Below are 24,108 nucleotides of genomic sequence, written 5' to 3' on the forward strand. Positions count from 1 at the left end.
AGGTTTATAAATGAGTGATAAGTAAGACATTAAAAGAAGAGGGGCAAAAAGTCTTTATTTACATTTTTAACCTTAAATAAAAAAGTTTTTTTTAAACTGTGGTTCTCATCGATTCATCCTAGATCAGCCCATCTCTATTTGGTAAATATTTGGGTCGCGGCCGTCGACGTTGACATAAGGCCGGTCGTGCCCACTCAAATTTCGAAATGTGATGTGCTTCGATAATACCGCGATAGAATGATCAAAATCGGCATAGACCGGGAGCAAAAGTGCCATTCCCTACAATTTTCGTAGAACGCGATTAAAATGCGCTTCAACAAGCAAGAGTTGGTCGCGTTGGCCACTCAGCCGTCGACCAAGTTTGAAAAGGAGGGCATACTTTACATCCGCGAGAGGCAGGAGGGTTTTTTTCGTAAATCCGAAAGTAAGTCGCCGCGCGCTCTCTTTGCAGGTCAAGTGTAAATATCCGGTCCGGTGTAAATATATATGGTTTTTGTTTACATTGATGGAAGTCTACTGTCTCAACGGTCACGGCATGGTGTAACCCTTTAAATTCACGTCGACTGATTTCCGACATTTTTTTTTTGTTCTCTAATCGTTGTATTACAGGAGGGAAAAAAAGCAACAAGGAAAAAAGGCTCCGAAATCTGAGCTGTGTCGGTGGAATTAATAAAGGTACTAAGACCAACTGGCACCGCTATTAACCACGTCATTCGACCCCCTCCCCGCGGGGCAACGGAACGTACGTTTCGCGATGTTCCGCTGCCCACTCTCGAGGGGTAAATCACTAACCAAATCGATCACCATAACCGCTTTACGCTAACATCCCACCGGCTTATTAACACCATGGGGGCGGCACTCTAACGGACAGTTGTTTTTGTGTTTTTCGTCTCTTGTCGATCGTCCAATAAGAGTGGTTTCGCAGTAAACCTGGAGCGATGGTGCCGCCTCCGCGGCAACCTGCTCTTCTACTTCAAGAGCGGGGACCCCTGGTCGGAACCGTTGGGCGTGATCGTGCTCGAGCAGTGCCAGGTCCGTCTCGACGCTCCCACGGCGTCTTCGCCCCTCGCCGCCGACGGCCACTACCCCTTCTACTTAGTGTTTGACGGCGGCCTGTGTCAGGCGCTCGCCTCCACGTCGGGTGCGGAGCGCTCCAGCTGGATGGACGCCATCCGCGGCGCGAGTTACGAAGGGGTGCGGGCGGAGCTCAACGCGCTCCGCCAATGCCTGGAGCGCCGACGCTGCCACAAGCCGAGCGTCGACCTGCACACGTGGCGGCTTCAGCATAACCACGCGTTCGGTTAGTCGAAATCCCCGGCTCTTCTACATTTTTGTCCGAAAAACGTCGGTTCGCAGACGTCACCGAGGTGCCCCTGTACGAAATCTCGCTCGCGTGCGACAACCTCCTCTGCGACGGCCACGGCCGGCCGCCGAACCCCACGTTGCTGGTCGACGTCTTCATGGCGCCGCAAAAGACGTGGGTGCAGTACGGACGCACGGAAATCGTCGACAGGAGCAGCAACCCGCAGTTCCTGAGCACCGTGAGTTTTCGGTCGTCGGACGGGCTCGCGGGCGACACCCGCGTCCGCTTCACCGTCTACGACGTGCGGGAGCGGGTGTCGCACACCGCCGTGCCGCTGGGCTCGTCTTGCGTCCTACTCAGCGCCGTGCAGGATTCGTCCAGGCTGAGGATACCGCTGGTGTCGCGGCAAAACGCGACCGTCGGTTTCCTGACGGTCAGCTCGTGGTCGCCGGAGGCGGAAGACAGGGGCAGCAGCACGGAACACACGCCGTCGCGGGTCCCGAACGCCCATCCCAACCCACAGGTGCGACCGGGTGTAAAAGTAAACAACCAGTTTTTGGTTATGTTCTTCTTCTTTTATTTCTATTGGCCGCGACCTCCAGGATCGTTCGGCCAGTTTCTCGGTAAATGGTGACTTTTCTTTATAATAAGAAAGGGCGCCTTACTTAAAAGAGACTGGATGAATGAATTAACATATTCAAACAGTGGAACAACTTCTAAATAAATGATATCCGGAAATCGTGTTAATCTACGTGTATCACAAATCCATATCCATCCGCATAAGACGAACACCATTTTCCAAGTTCATAGGCACCGCACCTCGATCACTTTAAATAACGAATATACAAAACAGTATTTTACATCAAACGACATTAATTTCAGCTGTTTCTCGTCCGCCATTTGCAACGGCTCTCGGTTAGGTTATGTTTTATTTCACGCGTATTTTTTTCTTTGACGTCTTCTTCCTTTTAACGAAGCTCGCCAGGTCCGCCATCGTCGCGTTGAAAGAGTCCCCGACGCCTCGGTACGCTCTGAGTAGCTGCTCGCGCGCGTACGTCACGATCTCGCTCACTCGGGAAGTGTTGCGTTCGAGGAGGCGGCGGGCGTCGCGCGGCAGCAGCTCCTTGAGTGCCTCCCACGCGTCCCACACGTAATAGCGCACGTCGTCGAGCATTTCGGCGACGACGGCGACGAGGTCCGAGCCCGTGCCCCGCTTCGCGTCGCAGCGCTAAAACCAATCCGATTAACACCCGCGCACGAGTGCGCCGACGCTCTTATACTTGGACCAGAAATATAGTGCTTTCACAACCGACCCCGCGATTAACTTTACCTACTGTTTATTACTCCAAAACCGCAGCCCCTCACCCGTCATCATTTCTCTACCTACACTAACAACTAAGTATGTTCTCAATCTTTTTCGCCTAGCAATTCTTTCCTTGCATTTCTACGTAGTGTCATTATTTATATACAAGTTTACTGTAATTATAGCACAAAAAGGTAGTAGAGGAACATATAATATAGCGACTCGTTAGTGATAGTCTATACAGTTTTTGAGGTCGTAAACACAAAAATAGTAGTATACTTCGACCAGAAATATAGTTGTTTTACAACCGCGATTAACTTTGCCTACTATTTATTACTGCAAAACCGCGGCCGCTTATAGAACACCCTTAGGTTAGGTTAAGGTGGCTATGACGGCGTTTAAACAAAACAAGTGATAAATTGCAGCCACTATGATTTGCCATTTCGTAGTCGGCATTAATCTTGCCAATGCCATTATGCGATAACGTTGGTGAGTATTTTATTAACAAACGATCAATAAAAAAGAAATAGCTTACAAAGGATAATAATGATTGTAACAATTGTTCAATAATTCGGTCCCATTTAAATATCCGATTCCATTTCTTATCCGACATTTAAATTTTTCGTCAGTTGACGGTTTGCGTTTGTAAATTAAATCTTTAAGTGCGCCCTATAATAAAAAATCTAGGGGAGTTAAGTCGGGGCTCCTTGGAGGTGCCTTCATTTTTATTGCTATATGTTAAATAACGGGAACCTTCAAAATATGTTTAATTGTAGAATGTAGAATGTACCAGAAGGGTCACAGTCAAAGACTTCCGTAAAATATACGAACATATTACAATTTAGATTAAACTCTTAAGATGTTAAAATAAACGCTCCTACTTATTCGAAAATACCAGGCAGCATCAATGCTTCATCAAGTACTAAAACTGTCGATTTACATTTCAAATACAAGACCTACATAATGGAAAATAAAACGATCCTGAGAAGGTCTGCGGTTAAGGTGCCGTAAAATACTAAAAACGTCAAAGCAATAAATGCACTATAGTTTTGGCCGTACTATACCTCGACCGTTAAAATCGCGCAGACGAGCAACGCGACTCCCGTGCGGCACATGGTTGAATCGCGACTGACCGACTACTGTCCGCGCACCAGATGTCGGACGGACCATCGCGTCGTTTGTTTTTGTGAAAACGTCCCCGAGGCGCTTGTCGTACATTGCGGCCCGTTTAAGAGGGGCCCATCTCGAAACCTACGGGGGTTACAAAAAAAATTAAATGCACGGACTTTCTTATCCGAACATTCGGTTAATAAAGCCCACAAAAAAAATTGGGGCCCGTTATGAAGGCCCACCTAAAACAAGGCTAAAATAGGTAATGTACATTTAGTTATTTTTTATATAAACACTAAATGCCAAGTTTGCATAAAACATATTTTTTCGTACTACAAAAATCAACAAAATAACGCAAATTACACTCTATAAAAGAAAAAAAAATCTAATCAGAACGTACGCAGATATACTCGTCCATGTCGTCTTTTGTGAAGCCAATGCAGACTTCGTGGCACCAAGTGCTACTTGACACACAGCTTCGTATATCTAATTGTTCCCATTTGTTACACACAAAGCAATACCAAGACTTGGTTTTTCGGCATCATTTTCCGGGCGCTTTCTTAACAAAAACAGGTCTTTGGTTGCCAGCTGTGCCTTGCAATTTAGGAATTTTCTTTTTAAACTCTTATTTTCTTTCAATTTGTACAGTTCCGATGTAAGAAGAAGTTCCTTAAAAGACTTATTAAGATCTTCACTTTCTTCTTGTGTCCGTGTCTTATCTGAGATCGTATTATCAGTCTTGACAGGTGTTCTCTTGGGTCATGCATCTGGGCCAAACTTTAGACAGAATTTTGCCAAAACGAGATTCGTTCAAACGACGATCTGGATGTGCCTCCCAAAACCTGAGAACTTCTTGGTTCCAGTGATATTCAACCGCTTTATCTAAAGGCGTGGTGTTAGATGGCATGGCAAATGGCAACTCGTCCTCGACCTCGGTCATGGAAATGTCTAGGTGACTAGCAGCTCCATCAAAAACTAGCAACTGGACCTTTGTAACGATATAGATGCCTTAGAAATCAATAAAAAGATTATTGGTCATGCTACCTTTTTCGGCCATTTTAACTATGGCACCTGGTGGTAGGTTTCCGAATTCTAAAAGATTCCATTAAAATTTGCCTTTTGTCATTTTTTAAAATCTAAAACCCATGTGTTGAATACACTTCCATAAGGTAGTTCTGCCACATTTAACACCGGTTTCATCTTTTTCGAGCCTGCTAATTAAGATATCTAATGTAGGCACGCTTTGTTCGTCGTATAACTGGTAAATTTTACGCCGTATTATATCTTGATCATTTTCATCTACACTCGAGAAAATGTCAGCATCGCTCCTCCAAAGAATATTAAACACAGGTAGGTGTAAAATTATTTCTTATTACGGACCACAATTTTACCTCAATTTAAATTCCGAAACTTTAGGTAATAATCTTGTTGCATTGTATGTTAATGACCGCCCTTGGATAATCCCATTCCAAAGCAATTGCTCACTTTCTTATATCTATGAACATACCATACCTGATATTATGTTGGATGCAGAATTTGTATGCAGAGAGATGTAGTAACAATGATGTTAGCGGCATCCCGATTTAACAGATTCTATTTTTTTTTATTTAGAACGCCAGGTCTTAGATGGTTTCTAAGAACTCTCCTGAGTATTCCGTATCACTATTAAGGGAAACATATTATTTTTCGAAAAAAGAACATATTCACGTTCGATTCGAGGAGAATTTTAATAACCGGGCGTCGTTTAGACCGCGACTTACTTTTTTACGAACGTGCAAATTTCGGATAAGTTAGATGAAACGACGTAATTTTAAAAAACGAGGCGCAGGTTTCGAGTTTTGGCGATCGGTTTCAGGTGTGGTCGCACAGGAGGTCGCAGTCGTTACCGCCCCGTCTCGGGGTTAAGATGCGCTTGCCGAACCAGGCGGAGCTGAAACTGCTGTTCGCGGCGCCCCACCTCCAAACTTATCGCTTCCATTCCGGCCTGGGCGGCGACATCTGCGTCCACGAGTACATGGCGGAGAGCCGGCTGTGTTTCGCGTTCCCCCACCAGTTGCTGTAAGTATGGGCGGACGCGTGCACGGCACCGTTGTAATTCCCTATCGCGAGCAGCGACGTGTGGATCCGGCAGGAGAAGGAGCTGCTGCAGGAGGTGGCGGGGATGGGCGAGCTGCGCGAGCCGTGGCACTCGCGACAGGTGGAGCTGCTCGACCGCCACCTGCACCTGCTGCGGCTGTACTCGCAGGCGCGCGAGAACCTGCGCGCGCACTCGGGCGCCCTCTTCAAGAAGAGTTCGCGCAAAAACGACCGCAGCCTCGAGTTCGTGCCGATCAACCTGCACCTGCAGCGCATGTGGGTGCACAACGATACGTTGAACAAGGGCGGCTTCTACGATTGGGTGACGGTGGGCGCGTTCGCCGCGCACTCGCACCGCTCCAAGAACGGCGGCCTCATCCGATTGGTGAGGCAGCTGAAGGAGTCGCCGGCGCGTCACCAGGTCGCCGCCAAGATCTCGATGGCCAACGACGCGATCCAGGCGATCAAGCAGCTGCGCAAGGAGGTCGTCGAGGCGATGAAGTGCCTGATGAGGCTCGCGCGGGACAAGCGGACGGCGGGGATGCTGCCGATCTGCGACGACATGGTCAGCAAGTCGCGCATCCTGCTCAGCCTGTGGGACCCGGGCCTCGTGGAGGAGGCGCTCGCCTTCGTCGAGGAGCACAAGCTGGCGCCGCCCGCCGACGACTCGGGGGTGGTCGAGGACCTCGGCCTCGACGGCCGGCCCGGCCTCGCGCTCTCGCCGTTTAAGCGGATCACGCAGCAGCTGACCTCGCTCGACCTCAAGAGTCCCGAGCTGGAGGACTTCGCGACGCCGTGCGCGTCGAAGAGCGTCGACGAGTTGTGGCGCGCGGCGCCGGACGAACGCGAGAGCCTGCTGGACACCAGCGACGGCCTGAGGACCCTGTGCTCGGACATGGCCACTCCGGACGAACGGGACTTCGTCCTGTTCCCGGACGCGGACGACGCGGACGACGCGAATGGGGAGGTGGCCGACGCTGGTGCGCGGCCCTTCTTGGACACCAACGCCATGTGCAATTCGCCGTCGGCCAACTACTACAAGCCCACCGACGAGCCGGAGCCCTGGGACATCACGCAGCTCAACATCGAGGCGAGCGTCATGTGTCTGGTGAGCAAGGTCAAGTTCTTGTGCGGCCGCTGCGGCAGCCCCGCCGTCCGACTCAAGCAGCATCCCGTCGCCAAGAGGCGGGTGATTACGGAACAGCCCTCGGCCAAACACAAGGTGAGTTTCGGGTCGCCCCGCCCCGAATCATAATCTAAGTAAACGAGAGTTCGTGATGTACGCTGTCGCTCAGAAGTTTATAATAATAATAATAATAATAATAATAAATGGCCTTTATCGTTGTATATTGTTATATACAAATATACGGTAGAGAAGAGGCGAGGTCTGGCGAAAGCAACTCCGCTTAACCTCTTCCTTGTTTGAAACGAAAACTAAATAGATTCGGTGGAAACTCTACATAGCGAAATTGAAGGCACTGCTTTTATTTTCCTGCGCATATGTGTTCTGTAATATAAAATTATTGTTATATATAATTTTCATATGGATTTTTTTGAAAATTGTAGCTCTCGATGTAGCCTATGACACTGTTCGAACCGATTAATAATATTTTTTACGAATTTTGACTCACGGTTAATAATTTATTATAGAAAAAAACAATTTTCATTAGAATTTTGCTGATCGGTTTAATAGTTTTCGGGATATGCATTTTTTTATGCAGCGCAAAATGAAAGAAAAAGAAAAAAAATTTTCGAAATTTTTAAAAAAATATTTGGCGATGCCGGATTGCACCTAGTTATATATATATATATATATATATATATATATATATATATATATATATATATATATATATATATATATATATGATGACACTATATTCCGGGATATCATCCGTTCGCTCGTTGAACTCCGACTGGAATCCTGCAAATCCTGCAGACGTTTCGCCAAAATCTCACTTGGCATCTTCAATGCTCGCGCTCCGAAAACACTTCGAACACTCGGAGCGCGAGCATTGAAGATGCCAAGTGAGATTTTGGCGAAACGTCTGCAGGATTCCAGTCGGATGCAGGATTTGCAGGATTCCAGTCGGAGTTCAACGAGCGAACGGATGATATCCCGGAATATAGTGTCATCACATTTTTCCATCCGTGAATCAATACGTGAGAATATATATATATATATATATATATATATATATATATATATATATATATATATATATATATATATATATATATATATATATATATATATATATATATATATATATATATATATATATATATATATATATATATATATATATATATATATATATATATATATATATATATATATATATATATATATATATATATATATATATATATATATATATATATATATACCAGACACTTGCTGCATTTTTCGGAATAACACGTTATATCTCGAACACCAATTGTTATTCCGGAGCCCACTGTTACGCACCTAGGTGGTCCGCAACGGCAACAAGTTCACCGACGGCCTCGACCTGACCAAGATCAGCGACTGGGCGGCGGAGCTGCGCCCGAGCATGCGCAAACTGCGACAGGCGATGGACGGGCTGCTGAAGACCGCCCGGCTCACCCACTCGGCGTTCCGGGTCCAGGAGGACCCCAAGTCGGCGCAGCGGGCGTGCAACGTACGGTACCGGCGCGACGTATGCTTCTCCCAAGCGGTAAGTAACGCGTTCCGCGTCGACGAGGTCTCGCGACGTCTCGTGCCGCAGCTCACCGCTCTCGTGGCGGGTTTGATGACGCGCCTGTGGTGCCACAAGCCCGACCCCGCCTTCGTCAACACCCTGACGCAGCTCGGACCTCTGGCCCACTTCGAGGGCCTGCTGAGCTACCACGGCAACGAGATCGACATGTGGGGCGACATGTCGGTGGCCGTCGAAGACCTGCGCACGGTGCTGTTCGTGTTGGCGCGTTGCCCGACGGAGCCCCACCCTACGCCCAAGGTGTCCGGATCGCGGAACTCGCTGAGCGTGGTGCTGCCGGTGCCCGACGGCCTGTACTCGCTGGTGCCGTCGCGGCAGACCGTCAACTTTCACGTCACGCCCGTCTTCTTCAACGTCGGCATCAACGAAATGGCGAGCATCGCGGAAAGCGTGGGCGCGACCAAGCCCCAGGAGCGGTCCAACGTAGACAACTTCGACCGCCTGTACGAGTACTACCTGCGGTACCGCAAGATCGATCGGTGCGAGTCGACGGGCCAGGCGAGGTCGTTGTCCGCCCTCGTCGACGACCTCCGGAACGAGGTGCGCTCGGGCAAACCGAAGAACGTCGAAGTGCTGAGGTTATCCGCCCAGATCGCACGTCTGATGAAGGGGATGCGGTTCACCAGCTGCAAGAGCGCCAAAGACAGGACGGGGATGTCGGTGACGCTCGAGCAGTGCCGCATCTTAGCGGACGAGTACCATCTGGCGGAGCACGAGTTTCAGAGGGCGCTCGACTGCATGCGGAGGTGAGTAACCGCGGTCCGGTACGTTCGAACTACTCTGACGTTTCGCGACGTAGCGAGGGCTGCAGACGCGAGAATACCGTGAAGAACGTCGGCGTGAAGAAGTACGCGTTCAACTCGCTGCAGCTGCTCGCGTTCCCGAGGGCGTACAAGCCGCCCCCCGGCACCTACGGCTCGGCGCAGACGTAGGGGGGCGGCGACGCGTCCGCCGAGTTCTTCCGACGGTGCCAACGATAGTCCGGGTATACTTAGCGGCATTACGTGTTTAGTTTGTACGAAAATAAAGAGGTTTTATTGCGGGAGGTGTTTTCCTTTCTAAACGATCGTCGCGTAAAAAAATACTTTATTGGGAGTTAAGTAAAAAATCACAATCAGCCAAAGTTCTCGAAGTGGTGCACGAAGTAGGGCAGCCTGCGGCCGGTGTTGACCTCGTCGCAGGCGGACATGATGCTCTTGGTCAGCGGCCGCGGGCCGCAGCTGAACACGCCGATCTTGCTGACGTAGCTGTGCCTCTTCTGCACGAACTTGAGGAACGAGGTCATGTCGGGCCGGCCGAAGTGGTTGACCGCCTTCAGACCGGTAAAGATGGACGTCTTGGCCAGGCGCTGGAAGTGGTTCTCGCAGATGTAGAGCATCGTCGTGCGCAGGTCGAACTTGTGGAAGAACTGCGTGATGAAGATGTGGATCTCGAGCACGTCGGTCACGTCCTTTTTCTCGACGTCGCGCAGCACGTCGATGAACCACTCGAAGTGCTTGTGCGACGGGCAGATCCACAAGAAGTACACCTTCTTGCACGCGACCCCCGAGTACCGGTTGGTCGACGTGCCGAACACGAGGTCGTTGAGTATGGAGGCGTAGGGCGTGACGCCGATGCCGCCCCCGACCATGACCGCGATCTCGAACTTGTACCAGTCCTGGTTGCCGCCTCCGAACGGGCCCTCCAGCAGGATCTTGGGCCGGTCGTCGGGGTTGTAGTTGCACGGGTCGAAGTAGTTGCGCAACTTCCACGTCCACGGGCCCTGGGCCTTGATGTGGCACGACAGGAAGTTCTCGTGGGGCGCGGACGTCAGCGTGAACGAGTGGAACTCGCGGTCCCTGAAGGCGGTGCACGCGAGCCGCACCCACTGCCCCGACAGGTACTTGAGGTTCGGCGGCCTGTAGAACTTGATCTTGATGACGTCGGAGGGCAGCAGCTCCGTCTCGAGCACGTCCAGCGGGATGTAGCGCGTCCTCATGCTCACCACCTTGTCCAAGATGAAGACCGCGCCCGGCCCGACGAAGAACATCCAGAAGCGCGGCGCCCCCGTCAGCCGGGCGAGGCCGTGCACTAGGCACAGCGCGTACAGCGCCACGTAGAGGCTGTGCGTGAACCAGAAGAACTTGTAGGCCTTTTTGCGCACGGTGGGGTGGGCGAACACGATTATCACGCACATGACGACGAACAGCAGCACCCCGGTCAGACCTGCGGAAGGGAACACTTTTAGCATAACCTCGTTTCGCCTGCAAACTGTAATAAAAGTGCTCCGAGGCCGAACACTCGATATCCGTCGACATATATGGTGAACTGAAAACTTTTTGACCTTGCAAAATTTCAGTTATAATAATTTACCAAATTTAAGCGGTCACGATATAAAGAAAAAAGAAATTAAATAAATAAGAACTAAAAGTTCGGATTTTCACGAAATTATATATATTTTTTCGACAACACCGCGCTTTTATCAAATGTATTATTTACAAACTACCCCATTAAAACTTCAACTAATGTTGTGAGAATTTATGTTTAATAATGGAGAGTTATTTAAATCTAATTCCAATAAATTTAATTTTCTACTTTTTGTGGCTGTATGTAAAATATCAACATTCGTTAAGTTTAAGTGTTAGAATCTAGACTATTTTTTTAACGCTCTTAACGATCAATTAGATTTAAATGCCTCTCCATTATTAAACTCAAATTCAAACAACACTAATTAAGGTTTTATTGTCATTTTTCGGTATATATAGTTGGAGGTAGTTTGAAAATATTACATTTGATAAAGACACGGTGTTGTCGAAACAATTGTCATGTAAAAATATATAATTTCGTGAAAATCTGAACTTTTAGCACTTATTTGTTTCGTTAAATGGATTTTCATCAAGTAAAAGTTCAAAAAAGAAACGACCAGCAGTCGGGTTTGAACCCGAGACCTGTCGCGTCACTTTCTAGCCCGTATTTCGTGATCCCTGTGCGACAGTCGAAATTTTTTGCTCGCAACCGCGACACCCTGTACATTTTTGGAACGACTATATTTTTGGGTTGTCGTCTCCGATCTCGAAAATAAATCATCGAATTTTTTTAAAAAATACTTCATACTACATTCCTACCAAATTTCAACTCGATAGCTTGTAATATCGGACGCTTACTTCGTTGCATGGCGAATTTTCGAGTAAAACGGAAAAATGGCCGCCGACGTCGCATCGCCCGGTACTAGAACGGAGGAAAATTCGAAGGCAGTAGTTACCACCGTTCTGCTTCACTACATTGTTTTATTTGATTATCCTTACATTATATACCATACTTCTCATAAAACTACTGTATAATGACTAAGTACTGTTTTGTCACAGTACCCACTGCTCCTATAAAATTTAGTAAACAATTTTGCGAAATATCGTTTTATAAAAAAGGATAAAATCGTTAGTTGGTACCTGTGACGGTCTGGAACAGCCAAAACGTGATGCCCGGCTTGTAATCGGACGGGAACCGGATCTCGTTGGTCAGACACTTGAGGTTCTCGACCGGCTGGGTGGACACGTGGTAAAAGTTGACGATATGGCCGACGGTGTGGAGCATCGAGAAGAAAAGGGCGGTGCAGGCGGCGATCTTGTGGAACTGGATATGCGCGTCGAGCGGCACGTATTGCTGCACCGAGAACTCTTTGAGTTTCGTGATCAGGTTCCTGCACATCGTGAGCAGCAGGATGCTGTAGGAGAAGGAGAGCGAGGCCGCGGATCCCCGCGTGATCGCTATGCCGACGCCCATGATGTGGCGCAGGTCGGTGTGCTCCGCCATGAACGAGTAGTCTACGCAGGAATGCGGCATAAAAAGACGATGAAAATGATGTTAACCTCAAACCGCGTGCTAAAATTGAACGTTGAAACTGCGGTCGAATAACGTTGGTATAACTGCTTATTGCCATTTTCACAAAAATTGCTTTATCTAAGGCTACAACTGTTTATTTTTTAATCTTAACAGGGCCATCTTGGCTAATAGTTTTGCTTTATCTGGTAAAACCCGTCCCGACAGATGTTTATTCTGCATTAAGTGGGACAGAGCTTGACAATTTTATAAGAAATTCAGAAGGGGAAGTAGGAGCAGCAATAAGTGATATGAACAAAGATCCGATGTCAGAAAAATTGTTGCAAATGGGATAGTCGAGAGAAGATGCTGGTACAGTGTTTTAACCCTAGCGTAAAAAGTACTGACAGACTTAAATATTAGTTGTGCCGAAGAGTCGTTGGGTATTGTTTTGAAAAAAATGGTTTTCCGTTCAAAACAATTAGACGTCGAATGCTAATGGGTTTCTCAAGGAATTTCGTAATTTAGTGATAGTAATACAAACGCAATTCGGCAAGATGTAGCTAAAATATCAGTACAAAATTGGTCTAACAATGAAAAACGAATAGTAAAAGAAGAAAATATTTATCGAGGTGACTTTATTATCATTATATTTAATATTTTGTTTATTAATAGTGATACTATGTAGAAATGTAATGAAATATAATAACTCGTTACTTTGAACTAATTATTTTATGTACATGTTTCAAGAAAACATACTCATAACCCGCTTGTTAGTATAGATCAATAAATTCCTGGAGTGGTTACGGGTAAGGGTCTGCTCGGCAAGGTGTTCTATAAGGAGCTGTGGTTTTGGAGTAATAAATAGTAGACAAAGTTGATCACGGGGTCGTAAAAGCACTATATTTCTGGTCCAAGTATACTACTATTTTTGTATATGCGACCCCTACAACAAGGCGATGAAATGAATGACGAATATGTTCCTCTGCTATCTTTTTGTGCTATAATGTTAGTAAACTCTTGCTCTGGTCCGAACAATAAAAGCCATAGAATGAGACGAATCTTATTACAACTCGCACTATTGAATGAACACGAGCTAAAAACACTTCCTGTGATCCTTCTATTTCTACCTGACTGTGTGTGTAACAATAAAATAATATAAAGAATTGAAATGTGCTTTTTTTATCTTCTTTCCCTCAAATGTGATATTAAGAATGTTACGCAACCTTGATGTGATGACTCATAGTTTAACGTTTCGCAGCCTTGTCGGGCCTGTCAGTTTTTAACGTTGAAACTACAACAACCAGAATCAAGTCCGTGCAAGTTGCTTTTTTACGGGTTCGTGTACATTTGAACTACTACGTATACCCGTCTGGCTAGTTCACATGTACCGGACCTTAAAATTCGACTCACGTATGAACCGCTCGACGAACAGGGCTATCGTGGCGACGTAAAAGATGAACAGGTAGAATATGTTCTGGCGGTTCTCCTCGAGGAAGGTGGTGAGCGCGTCCCACCTGAGGCGAAGCCACGATTTTTCCGCGTCGACGCTCGGCTCGATGTGGAAGCTGGTCATGCGCGCGACGTTCGTCGACGTGTCGAGGAAGTTTTGCTTGGCGCCCTTGCAGTCGAGACCGATCGCGACGAAGTCGCCCTTGTACTCGCGCATCATCTCCTTAAAGTCCTGGTAGGTGAGGTAGTCCTTGTGACGGAGCCCCGCGTCCTCGAACATGCCGTCGATCAGCTCCGTCACGTGGTCGTCGGAGAGGCTCGTGGTACGCGCGATCTCCACCAGCGAGCGCAGCATCTCCGAGAACTCCTCCTTGTCGATGACGCCGTTGCGGTCGTTGTCGCACATGTCGAACACGATGCGCAGCTTGTCCTCGGTCTTGCCGCGCGAGAACAGCACCACCGTGTCGAGGAACTCCTGGAACGAGATGCGGCCGTCGCCGTCCTTGTCCACCACGTTGAACATCTTCTTGACGAACACCGCGTCCGTTTTCATGCCGAGCGCGCTCGCGAACTCCGCCTTCGTCAGCGACGTGCGCATCACGGTGACGACCTCGCCGTCGGCGGTGTCGTCGCTGCGCCTGCGCCGCTCGCCGGGCCGCAGCCCGAACGTCAGCGCATAAGCCTCCCTGAAGAAGTGCTCCAGCTTCTTCTCCCTGCGCTCCTTAGTTTCCGCCTTGGCAAGCATTAGCTCGCGCGCCACCTGCGTGAGCCGCAGGCCCTTCTTGTTCGACGCGAGGAACGTCTCCAGCTTGCCCAGGAACTTTTTCTTGCCGGCGACGGTGTCGAACTCGAGCACTAGGTCGTGGTCGCGCGGCACGCGGATCAGCGCCGTCGGCTTCTTCGCGCTGCTGACGTCGAGGGACTCGTCCACAACCACCTGCTCGCAGTTTTTCAGGTTGACGGACCGCAGCGTCTCACCCTGAGAATAAGACTGGTCAGAAGTCTCAGAAATATTACCAGCGTACGATACAAACGCCCTGTATATGCCGATATTTTTGGAATCCTTGGTTAAAATAAAGGTCACTTTCTTAAGAAATTCCTATTCGAATTTTGCATAGTTTAGGTAGAAATTGAGGTTATGTGTGTTTTTTTTTATATTTTGATTGCCCCATATAAAATTGTGTTGTGACGCTACTGATTCAGGTATTACGACGAAAATTTAACCACAGACTAAGGAGACTCTACACAGGGTGTCCCAAATAGGTGGTGCCGTTTCGGCGAATTCAATTAACAAAATCTCAAGATTTTCAAATGGTGCACCCTATATTTTCATTCGGATATCAATTCTAGGATAAAAAATACGTAAAGTTTGTTAAAAAAACCTCTCTGTATAATGACTTTGGAGTAAGCGGGTGTCAGATAATGTGACGGGGGCGGGGCCCACCTTATGGCCGACGATGTTGTGAATTATTGATTTAAATATTTTAGTTAAAACAATTAAAGGAAAAAAACTAATCAATTTTGTCCAAACAAAACGTAGCGTTTGTTATAAAAAAAAATCTCTCTGTGTAGTGACTTTGGACTAAACGGGTGTCGATAAGGCGACGGGGGCGGGGCCCACCTTGCGGCCGACGATGTTGTGAATTATTGATTTAAATATTTTAATTAAAACAATTTAAGAAAAAAAACTAATCAATTTTGTCCAAACAAAACGTAGCGTTTGTTATTAAAAGAAAATCTCTCTGTGTAGTGACTTTGGACTAAACGGTTGTCGATAAGGCGACGGGGGCGGGGCCCACCTTGCGGCCGACGATGTTGTGAATTATTGATTTAAATATTTTAATTAAAACAATTAAAGAAAAAAAACTAATCAATTTTGTCCAAACAAAACGTAGCGTTTGTTATAAAAAAAAATCTCTCTGTGTAGTGACTTTGGACTAAACGGGTGTCGATAAGGCGACGGGGGCGGGGCCCACCTTGCGGCCCACGATGTTGTGAATTATTGATTTAAATATTTTAGTTAAAACAATTAAAGGAAAAAAACTAATCAATTTTGTCCAAACAAAACGTAGCGTTTGTTATTAAAAAAAAATCTCTCTGTGTAGTGACTTTGGACTAAACGGGTGTCGATAAGGCGACGGGGGCGGGGCCCACCTTGCGGCCGACGATGTTGTGAATTATTGATTTAAATATTTTAATTAAAACAATTAAAGAAAAAAAACTAATCAATTTTGTCCAAACAAAACGTAGCGTTTGTTATTAAAAGAAAATCTCTCTGTGTAGTGATTTTGGACTAAACGGTTGTCGATAAGGCGACGGGGGCGGGGCCCACCTTGCGGCCGACGATGTTGTGAATTATTGATTTAAATATTTTAATTAAAACAATTAAAGAAAAAAAACTAATCAATTTTGTCCAAACAAAACGTAGCGTTTGTTATAAAAAAAAATCTCTCTGTGTAGTGACTTTGGACTAAACGGGTGTCGATAAGGCGACGGGGGCGGGGCCCACCTTGCGGCCCACGATGTTGTGAATTATTGATTTAAATATTTTAGTTAAAACAATTAAAGGAAAAAAACTAATCAATTTTGTCCAAACAAAACGTAGCGTTTGTTATTAAAAAAAAATCTCTCTGTGTAGTGACTTTGGACTAAACGGGTGTCGATAAGGCGACGGGGGCGGGGCCCACCTTGCGGCCGACGATGTTGATGGCGGCGTCCGGCCCGAACTTGACCTTGACGACCCTCTTGTAGTTGGCGTGGAGCCACTCGTGCACCACCATGCCGTCGACGGTCAGCTTGCAGTTTTTATTCTTGAGCGCTTCCTGCTTCATCTTGAGGCGGCGCCGGCGGCGGTTCTGCAGCTTGACGACGCCGTAGCCCGCGCCGGCGCACATGATCGGCACGAAGCCGAGGAACACGCACGCGTAGATGTACACCAGCTCGTTGTTCTCGAAATAATCGTGGCCGCCGATAATCTTGCACGGCTCCATCAGCGAGACGTTGAGCTGCGCTGGTTGGGGACACGGATCGCCCGATAACCAGAAGAAGACGTTCCTCTGGATCGCGTTCGGGTCGACGTTGGTGCTGTTGACGATCACGTCCCAGAGCGTGATCTTCTTCAGGTCGCTGATCTCCGCCGCGGTGAAGACGTCGTTCGCCTCGTTCTCGAACCAGAAGCGGTCCGAGTCGCGGATACGCTCGAACTGCTCCTTGATGACGGCCCGGAACAATTCCCCGGGTCCGCCGTAGCTCTCCAGCATGCCGCCCACGTAGACGTCGACGTTGTCGATGTCGTTAGCGTACGCGGCGACGAGCGTGCGCAGCAGCTCCGGCCTGTTTCCGAACAGTTTCGGGTTGATGTCGGGAAAGTTGGCGACGCGCGCCAGGCCGTAGTGCGCCCTGGCCGTGTTGTAGTCGGGCAGGCCGTTGTCGCGACCCCGCATGATGTTCAACGCGCCCAGGTCCCGCCTCGAGAACTCCATCGGGCCGAAGAGTTTGTCGCGCACGTCCGAGCACAGGACCGAGTCCTCGCGTTCCGCGAGCTGCGACGCCATGCCCATGAGCAGCTCCTCCAACGAGTCGCTGGCCAGGACGTCGTTCGAGTCCCACCAGGTGGAGCAGAGTCGCAGGGCCGGGTATCCCATCGGGGTCTTCTTGAAATTGCAGCGGGCGTCGCGACGGTAGAGGCCGGGCGGGATCAGCGAGTGGCCGAACCGGAACGCGGCGCTCTGGAACACGTGCGTGACGCCCGGGTGGACGTCGCGACGGTACCCGCGGTACTGGGGCAGGTTCTCGCCGAGGAACGCGGGCAGGTACTCGTACGCGATGACGTTCTGCGAAAGCACAAGCACAAGAATAGCACAAGGACATCCGTAAAACGTCCTCGGGACGTCTGACGGGACATAGTGTATATCCTAGGGATATACCGTTTCAGCTAAGAAGCATATACGATGTTACTAATTGGAACGTCCGCAGTATACCCGATACGTATATCCGTAGTATGTTTCATAGGAGACGCCATCTATATAGTATGCGAAATCATCGCCGGAACAGCAATATTTAAGATGCACGCGTTTTTTTCCTTCGGTAATAATCTTGTTGCATTGTATGTTAATGACCATTTTCTTATATCTATGAACAGACCATACATAAAGCGCGTACCTCGGGACATGCGACTTAAATGGGACATTGACCGGATATACTGGGGATATCGTGTGCTATTTGGGCGTCGCGGTCGTACCTGTAGCGTCGCGATGACGATGCGCCGCGCCTTCTGGAACACGTCCTCGTCGGACCACGTGGGGTTGGCCTTTTGGACGCGCGCGGCCACCACGTTGTGCCAGCGGAAGAAGAGCACGCCGAGGGTGAGGAGGGCGGGGTTCTGGTTGGTGCGCGGATCACCTAACACTAAACGACTCGTTTTTTAACGGGCGGAGCACGGAGGGGCGGTATACTCACGGAACAGCCTCTCGGTGCTAGGCGTCTTCATGGTGTGCGGCACCGGGTTGTTGAACAGCGGCACCTTCTTGTAGTTCCGCACGGGCATCTTCCCCGTAGGGTCGGCAAGCAGCGAGCCGTTGACGAAGGAACGCATCGCGTTCAGCCACGGCTCGCTAGTACTGTACACGAAACTGGCGTCGATCCAGCTGGTCACCTGATTGACTTGCTCGCGGGGACTGTTGGGACTCTGCCCCGTCTTCCTGTCGTAGACGGCGCGGTGAAAGGGGATGTGCTTGTCGCCTTTGCACTCGTCGTCGTACATCTCGTCGCACTTTTCCACCTCGATGTGGTGCATCTCGATCGGGCAACCGCTCTCGCTCGCCATCACAACCTCGGAGGTCACCAGTTGTCCGAAGAACGCGAGCAGGGCGGTCCGGTTGGTGAGGGACCCGAGCCCGTCGACCCCCTTCATGAACAGGCGGCTCAGTTTGCGGGGGCTCGGCCGGTCTTGCCCCGACAGCGTGTAGACGCCGTCGGCGTAAGCGGGCGGCGCCCTCCGCACCAGGTGGCTGTCTAAGGAAAGCCGTCTTTGTTACGTTTACGTAGTTAAAATATATGACGGTTGATGTGTCTTTGATCTCTGATTGTATGTTCGCTCCGCGCGTGATATAACTATATACGCCGGGTTTCCAAAACTAAGATGCATCTATAATTTTTTTAATTATTTAAATACATGATTCTAATAATAATAATAATAATAATAATAATAATAATAAGAATAATAATAATAATAGTAAAATGCTTTTATTGTTGTATATTGTTATATACAAATATACAGTAGAGAAGAGGCGAAGTCTAGCAAAAACTACTCCACCTAACCTCTTAAATGTTTAAATTGAAAACTAAATAGGAAGTTATAATTACATTGATAAATGGATTTTATTGGAAATCCTATCAAATTTACGCAAGCCGAAAATGAACCTGCAACAGCTGTTTTGAATTTTTTGCAATCTATATTTCCTAATACATTATTATACATTATGTCTTATAAAAATAATTTCAATATTCCATACTTTTCATTACGATTAGTTAAATAGTGGAAATACGAAGGAAAAAAATAAAATTTAGTTTTTATAATGATCGTTTTCATAATTATATTTGTTTAATACAATCTTTATATAAATTTATTGACAAACTTTCGTCGTATCAAATAAGTACCCGTTCAAATAGTCCCTAAAAGAAAGCCCGTTTCCATTCGCATGTACGTTATGAAATTTTCCGTTTTTTTTTGCCATCCTTTGACGTATAATTTTGACATTGTCAGTGTTAATCTCGGAAGTGAATGAAATGAACCATAAACAAATGAATGAAATGAATAGCTATCTGTTTTGGTGGTCTGTGGCGAGGGTCGTTCGTTGCCTCGCGACGCGCAAGGAGACAAAATGGCCAAATAGTTTTTCGTTTTCTTTAAGATTCGTCTAGGAATAGTGGCAGCGGTGGCGCGTTTAACGGGTTTTAAAGTTTTTAAAGTATGCGGCAACCTAAATACGAAGAAGTCGTCGTCGCTCGTCCCGAAGCTAAAGCGACGCGAAATATTACCCATACTCACCCACCGAGCCCCATTCGGGATGCGCGAGGTTGTTGAACCAACCGTCGTAGCGCTGCTTCTCCACCCCCGCGTACGCCGCTGACTCTGCAACAGGATTCGGCCAGATTAACGCGAGATCCGTGATCCGATTAAGTCGCTCGCGAGTGATAAACGATCGACCCACATCCGCGTGAATAAATTAGCGGGAAGCGGGTTTTCGAATCGGCGATGACGTAGCCCGAGTCCCCAAAGACGCTTCGACGCAGTCACGCGCATAAAATTGCAATAAAAACGCGGAAAAAAAAAATATATTTATGCGGTTTTGATCGATGCCCGTCAAAACGCCAATCGGAACGTCGCTCGTAAATCGAAACGTTTTTTTTTTGCGGCATTAAATTAAATTACCAGAATGCGGCGTTGCCGCGATGCAACTTTTCCGGAAGCGCGGTTAGGAGCGGCAACGCCGCCGACAACCCGCTGGCCAACGGACGTCCCGACTTTAAGAAAACAATTAAAAGGGACGACCTTGGCGACAAAAAAAAAAACGAAGATAAACGGAACCAAACAGGAGCAGCGATCGCGCGAAAAACATATGGTCGTCGCCATAACCCGTTTTCGCGAGCTACTGACCTGTATTAACGCACTCGAGGACGTTGACGCAGATCGTCGCGAGGGCGACGACGACCCGGAGACGTCTCATATCGCGGTTCCCGGCACTCAGCCGCTCATAACCCGCGGACGGCCGAGACAACGATAACATAACAAACGAAAACGGTTCGTGGGCGGCTTAGGAGCCGGCGCGAAACAAAAACGAATCGAAAAAAACCAAACGCATGGTCGACGGCGGGCCGACGAGACGGGTCAGATTTACCCGATTCGGATTTTTCAAAGACACTGACAATGAGCCCGTCGTGGAAGAGAAAGTGCGCGTACGTGCGTCTCCCACCATCTCGAGGATTTGCAATGCCGTCTTTTTTGTTTCTCGGCACGGTTTCTGGGAACTCCGTTCGGCCGAAAATTCCGCACCGGAGATGACGGCCGGGCCACCCGAGGGCCAGTTTTAAATCAAAGTTTGCCGTTAAAAGGAGACACCACATGGGACTCCGTTCTCTAGAAACCATCGGACGCACGGTCTTCGATAGAGGCTGCCCTTGTGCTCGTTTCAAACCCGTCGAGGATTGCCGATAATTAACTTTAATTGCTTGTACACGATGATAATCACGCCAAATCGCCGCAGCGCCCTCTGGCGGCAGGAAGTCCGAGCGACAACGGGATTTAAAGTTCGAGCGTTTCGTCGAGCCACTCGGCGACAGATAGTGCGCTCGAAAACAATTTAATGACGGATGCGACAGATAGCGCTCACGAAGCCGATTTTAATCTCGTACGGTCGGGGTGGACGGTCAGAAAAACACGCAAGAAGAAAACGCGTTTGTTAATTTTTTTTTGGCAATACTGCTGGCCGTCGGGCGAGAAATGTAATATAACCAATTTCGGAGCATTTCCGCAAGATGAGCGAAGTCTTCGACGAGTGGGACGAATTGAACGCCGACTTTAAAGAGTTGGAGGTTAGTTTCGTTAAGGCCCCTACGTTTCGTCTTGCTTTAGCGACGTTTCGTCGATAGGTGGCGAACAGGGCTTACCTTCAATACCTGTCTGAGCTGTCCGGTTACCAAAAAAAATGCATCGATCACATCAAGCACCAAAGATATCGAATAGGAGTTATAACCAAGGCGTTAAAGGAGTAAGTTTGATTTCGCACAGACCGCCAGGTAAGTAAACCCGATTTTTAGTATAGCGAAAGGCAAGGAGAACGAAGGGCGCGTGAAAGAGTTACGGACCAATATCATGAAACGCAAGGCCCAATTGTACGCGATCGAGCAGACGCTGCCCAAAGAAAACGGCACCTATCTGAAAATTATCTTGGGTAATGTGAACGTCTCCATCTTGAATAAGGAAGATAAGTAAGTGATGATAACCTTTGACACTCCCGTTTGTTGTTTGATTATAAAAACATGGTTTTCGTTTGGTAGGTTCAAGTATAAGGACGAATATGAAAAGTTCAAGCTGATTTTGAGCATGATCGGATTCGCGATGGCCATTTTAAATTACTTCGTGCGTTTTCGAGCGCTCGAACTCAGCTACATTTTCCTCCTGGTCTGGTACTACTGCACTTTGACAATTCGGGAGAGCATATTAAAGCTGAACGGGTCGCGGATCAAGGGATGGTGGAGGTTCCACCATTTCGCGTCCACCGTAGCCGCTGGCGTTTTATTGATCTGGCCCGACAACGAGACGTGGCTCATGTTCCGCAACCAATTCGTACTGTTCAATATCTACATCAGTAAGTTGGCACCCTCGATCTAAAACGGGCCCCATACAAAAACGGTGGCTCAGGTCTAGTCCAGTATCTCCAGTTCCGCTATCAACGGGGCGTTTTGTACCGGCTCAAGGCCCTAGGCGAGCGCCACAACATGGACATCACCATTGAAGGGTTCCACTCGTGGATGTGGCGCGGCCTGAGTTTTCTCTACCCCTTCCTCTTCGGCGGCTACGTTTTCCAGCTGTACAACGCGTACAGCCTGTACAACCTGAGCATGCACCCGACCGCCACTTGGCATGTGCCCGTGCTCTGCTTCATGTTCTTCTTTTTGTTCCTCGGCAACACCGCCACCACGATCATGGTGATCCCGTCCAAATTTCAGGAGGAGGTTAAGCTGCAGTACCGGATCATGAGCCAGCGACTGAGCAGCCAGCTGCTCAATCGAGAGGTTCGTTCGTCACGCTCCGTTTCGCATTTAATTTCGTCGCTTTTCTTTGCCGCAGAGCGAGGACAGCATAGACTTCGAATCGCGAAAGGACAACTGATGGTGGCGAAGCGAATCGTATTTTTTAGGTTAGAACTCGAATTCCTATCGGATATTGTACGCGTACGGAAACAAAAAATTCAATAAAATCTCAAAAGTTACCAAAAGTATCTTTGTTTGAACGCTGCCCCAATCAAACCACCAAAATCAACGCAAAGTCGTTTAACTAGATAATTTAGTGGCCCCAGAACGCTATAAATTAGGGAGCGGTACATTTTTTTTTGCCCTGACATTTGACCAGAGAGCGAAAGTGATAGATTCTCAACGAAAAGTGCAGCTGCGACATCTAGCGGCCAATCGGCGAAACTTTGATCAAGCCCGGCCGGTCGCCGATAGATGGCGCGATGTGAATGTGAGGCGAGTTAATTTAAAAGACAATCTTACGGACGTCCGTTTGTTGCTAAATGACACGCAAATGCTTTAGGTGGACGTTCGGTCACGTACAATCTCCTCGGAAGCTGCATATCGATCTTTGGGACGAGACTATCTCGTCGCAGATCCGATTTACGTACCCGGACCGAAACCGGAATTACCGGATTAAAACTCCCCCGCAGGCTGTGTCGGCTTAAAGTCTCCACGCCGCCGGATTGTTTACCCCACGGAATCCCACGGGGATGGTGACGTCAATACGCTACGTTCTATATACGTACGGTTACGTCGTTACAAGAAGATAACAGATATAGTTGTATATATTGTTCGTTCGGTAATTTGTTGTCGTTCATAGGATTCCGATTCATCACTTTTTAATGACAAAGAAGTTTCTTTCGTAACAGCACCATCAGTTAAATTTTCAACAAGATTAATTAAAATTTTAGAATATAACATTGCCTTTAAACCTAGATATGCTTCAAAAATTTATTCGAACTAATTGACAAGGTTAAAGACATAAAAATTCCTCCTAAGGCAATTGTAACGGGATCAATTTGTCATTGGCTACATGAAAGCTATTAAACTGCGGAGTTCCGCTCTGCGATTTGGGGCGAAGTAGGGTTGTAGAGTTTTGGTGGGCTCTAGCGCGAAATAGAGCTTGCTATTGCACTACTTCTTAATTTAGGAAGAATACGATCGCTGCGGTTCCTGTAGTCCTTCATGTGGAGTTGTAATGTAGAGCCTCAGTTGCATTACTTCTGTTGCTTCTAACATCGCATTTAGAGTGGAGATTAGGTTTGATCTTAGCGCGAACTCTGATCACATCATCTCTATACTATTGTGGTGATATTTTAGGGTTTTCATTAATGGTGGTGTATGGTATTTTCTCTTTCTTCAGAATGCTTGAAGATCCTTTTCAATTAGTTTTAGTCATAGCTTTAGGTTCTAGAGATTACACCTTTGTTCATATACAGGCCCTTTTATGGCAGGTGCTGTCAAATTCCTCATCACCAAATCCCTTTAGGAAGGGCAAACGTTGGGGGGCGATTAGTTCGGTTTATGTTCAT

At 47.8% G+C, this 24,108-nt stretch overlaps 3 protein-coding genes across 5 annotated transcripts; 2 read left to right on the top strand and 1 right to left on the bottom strand.

The window, feature by feature from the left end:
* Positions 1-167: 167 nt before the first annotated feature.
* On the top strand, positions 168-9,575 carry LOC132707935 (inositol polyphosphate-4-phosphatase type I A). Of its 2 annotated transcripts, XM_060679982.1 has the most exons (9): positions 168-424; positions 610-675; positions 926-1,300; positions 1,357-1,826; positions 5,572-5,774; positions 5,829-7,014; positions 8,267-8,491; positions 8,543-9,279; positions 9,333-9,575. In XM_060679982.1, exons 1-9 carry the CDS (start codon positions 307-309, stop codon positions 9,463-9,465), a joined length of 3,513 nt encoding a protein of 1,170 aa, XP_060535965.1. In that variant the 5' UTR covers positions 168-306; the 3' UTR covers positions 9,466-9,575. The 2 variants fall into 2 exon arrangements, with proteins under 2 accessions (XP_060535965.1, XP_060535966.1); XM_060679983.1 differs by lacking the exon at positions 610-675.
* Positions 9,522-21,016, bottom strand: LOC132707934 (dual oxidase). Of its 2 annotated transcripts, none has more exons than XM_060679980.1 (8): positions 20,439-21,016; positions 19,830-19,913; positions 18,239-18,793; positions 18,021-18,187; positions 16,468-17,613; positions 13,742-14,759; positions 11,959-12,333; positions 9,522-10,738 (listed from the first exon to the last, which is right to left on the bottom strand). In XM_060679980.1, the coding sequence occupies exons 1-8, from the start codon at positions 20,566-20,568 to the stop codon at positions 9,648-9,650; spliced, it is 4,566 nt and encodes a 1,521-aa protein (XP_060535963.1). In that variant the 5' UTR covers positions 20,569-21,016; the 3' UTR covers positions 9,522-9,647. The 2 variants fall into 2 exon arrangements, with proteins under 2 accessions (XP_060535963.1, XP_060535964.1); XM_060679981.1 differs by lacking the exon at positions 20,439-21,016 and adding an exon at positions 20,214-20,308 and having other exon boundaries at positions 9,523-10,738.
* Positions 21,017-21,166: 150 nt separating this feature from the next.
* On the top strand, positions 21,167-22,779 carry LOC132707939 (transmembrane protein 120 homolog). The gene is made up of 6 exons (XM_060679986.1): positions 21,167-21,373; positions 21,431-21,549; positions 21,599-21,769; positions 21,839-22,149; positions 22,203-22,576; positions 22,632-22,779. Exons 1-6 carry the CDS (start codon positions 21,317-21,319, stop codon positions 22,671-22,673), a joined length of 1,074 nt encoding a protein of 357 aa, XP_060535969.1. The 5' UTR covers positions 21,167-21,316; the 3' UTR covers positions 22,674-22,779.
* Positions 22,780-24,108: the final 1,329 nt, after the last annotated feature.

The sequence above is a fragment of the Cylas formicarius genome, unplaced genomic scaffold, assembly GCF_029955315.1.
Source record: "Cylas formicarius isolate icCylForm1 unplaced genomic scaffold, icCylForm1.1 PGA_scaffold_9__14_contigs__length_23061073, whole genome shotgun sequence".
In the NCBI taxonomy this organism is placed as follows: domain Eukaryota; kingdom Metazoa; phylum Arthropoda; class Insecta; order Coleoptera; family Brentidae; genus Cylas; species Cylas formicarius.

Coding starts and splice junctions, on each gene's coding strand:
- LOC132707934 (XM_060679980.1), bottom strand. CDS start 20,568: ATGTTATCGTTGTCTCGGCCGTCCGCGGGTTATGAGCGGCTGAGTGCC. Junction 14,760..16,467: donor TCAACATCGTCGGCCGCAAG/GTGGGCCCCGCC, acceptor TCTTATTCTCAG/GGTGAGACGCTGCGGTCCGT. Junction 12,334..13,741: donor GTTCGTCGAGCGGTTCATAC/GTGAGTCGAATT, acceptor ATTCCTGCGTAG/ACTACTCGTTCATGGCGGAG.
- LOC132707935 (XM_060679982.1), top strand. CDS start 307: ATGCGCTTCAACAAGCAAGAGTTGGTCGCGTTGGCCACTCAGCCGTCG. Junction 5,775..5,828: donor GCGTTCCCCCACCAGTTGCT/GTAAGTATGGGC, acceptor TATCGCGAGCAG/CGACGTGTGGATCCGGCAGG. Junction 9,280..9,332: donor GCGCTCGACTGCATGCGGAG/GTGAGTAACCGC, acceptor TTCGCGACGTAG/CGAGGGCTGCAGACGCGAGA.
- LOC132707939 (XM_060679986.1), top strand. CDS start 21,317: ATGAGCGAAGTCTTCGACGAGTGGGACGAATTGAACGCCGACTTTAAA. Junction 21,550..21,598: donor ATAACCAAGGCGTTAAAGGA/GTAAGTTTGATT, acceptor CCCGATTTTTAG/TATAGCGAAAGGCAAGGAGA. Junction 22,150..22,202: donor ACTGTTCAATATCTACATCA/GTAAGTTGGCAC, acceptor ACGGTGGCTCAG/GTCTAGTCCAGTATCTCCAG.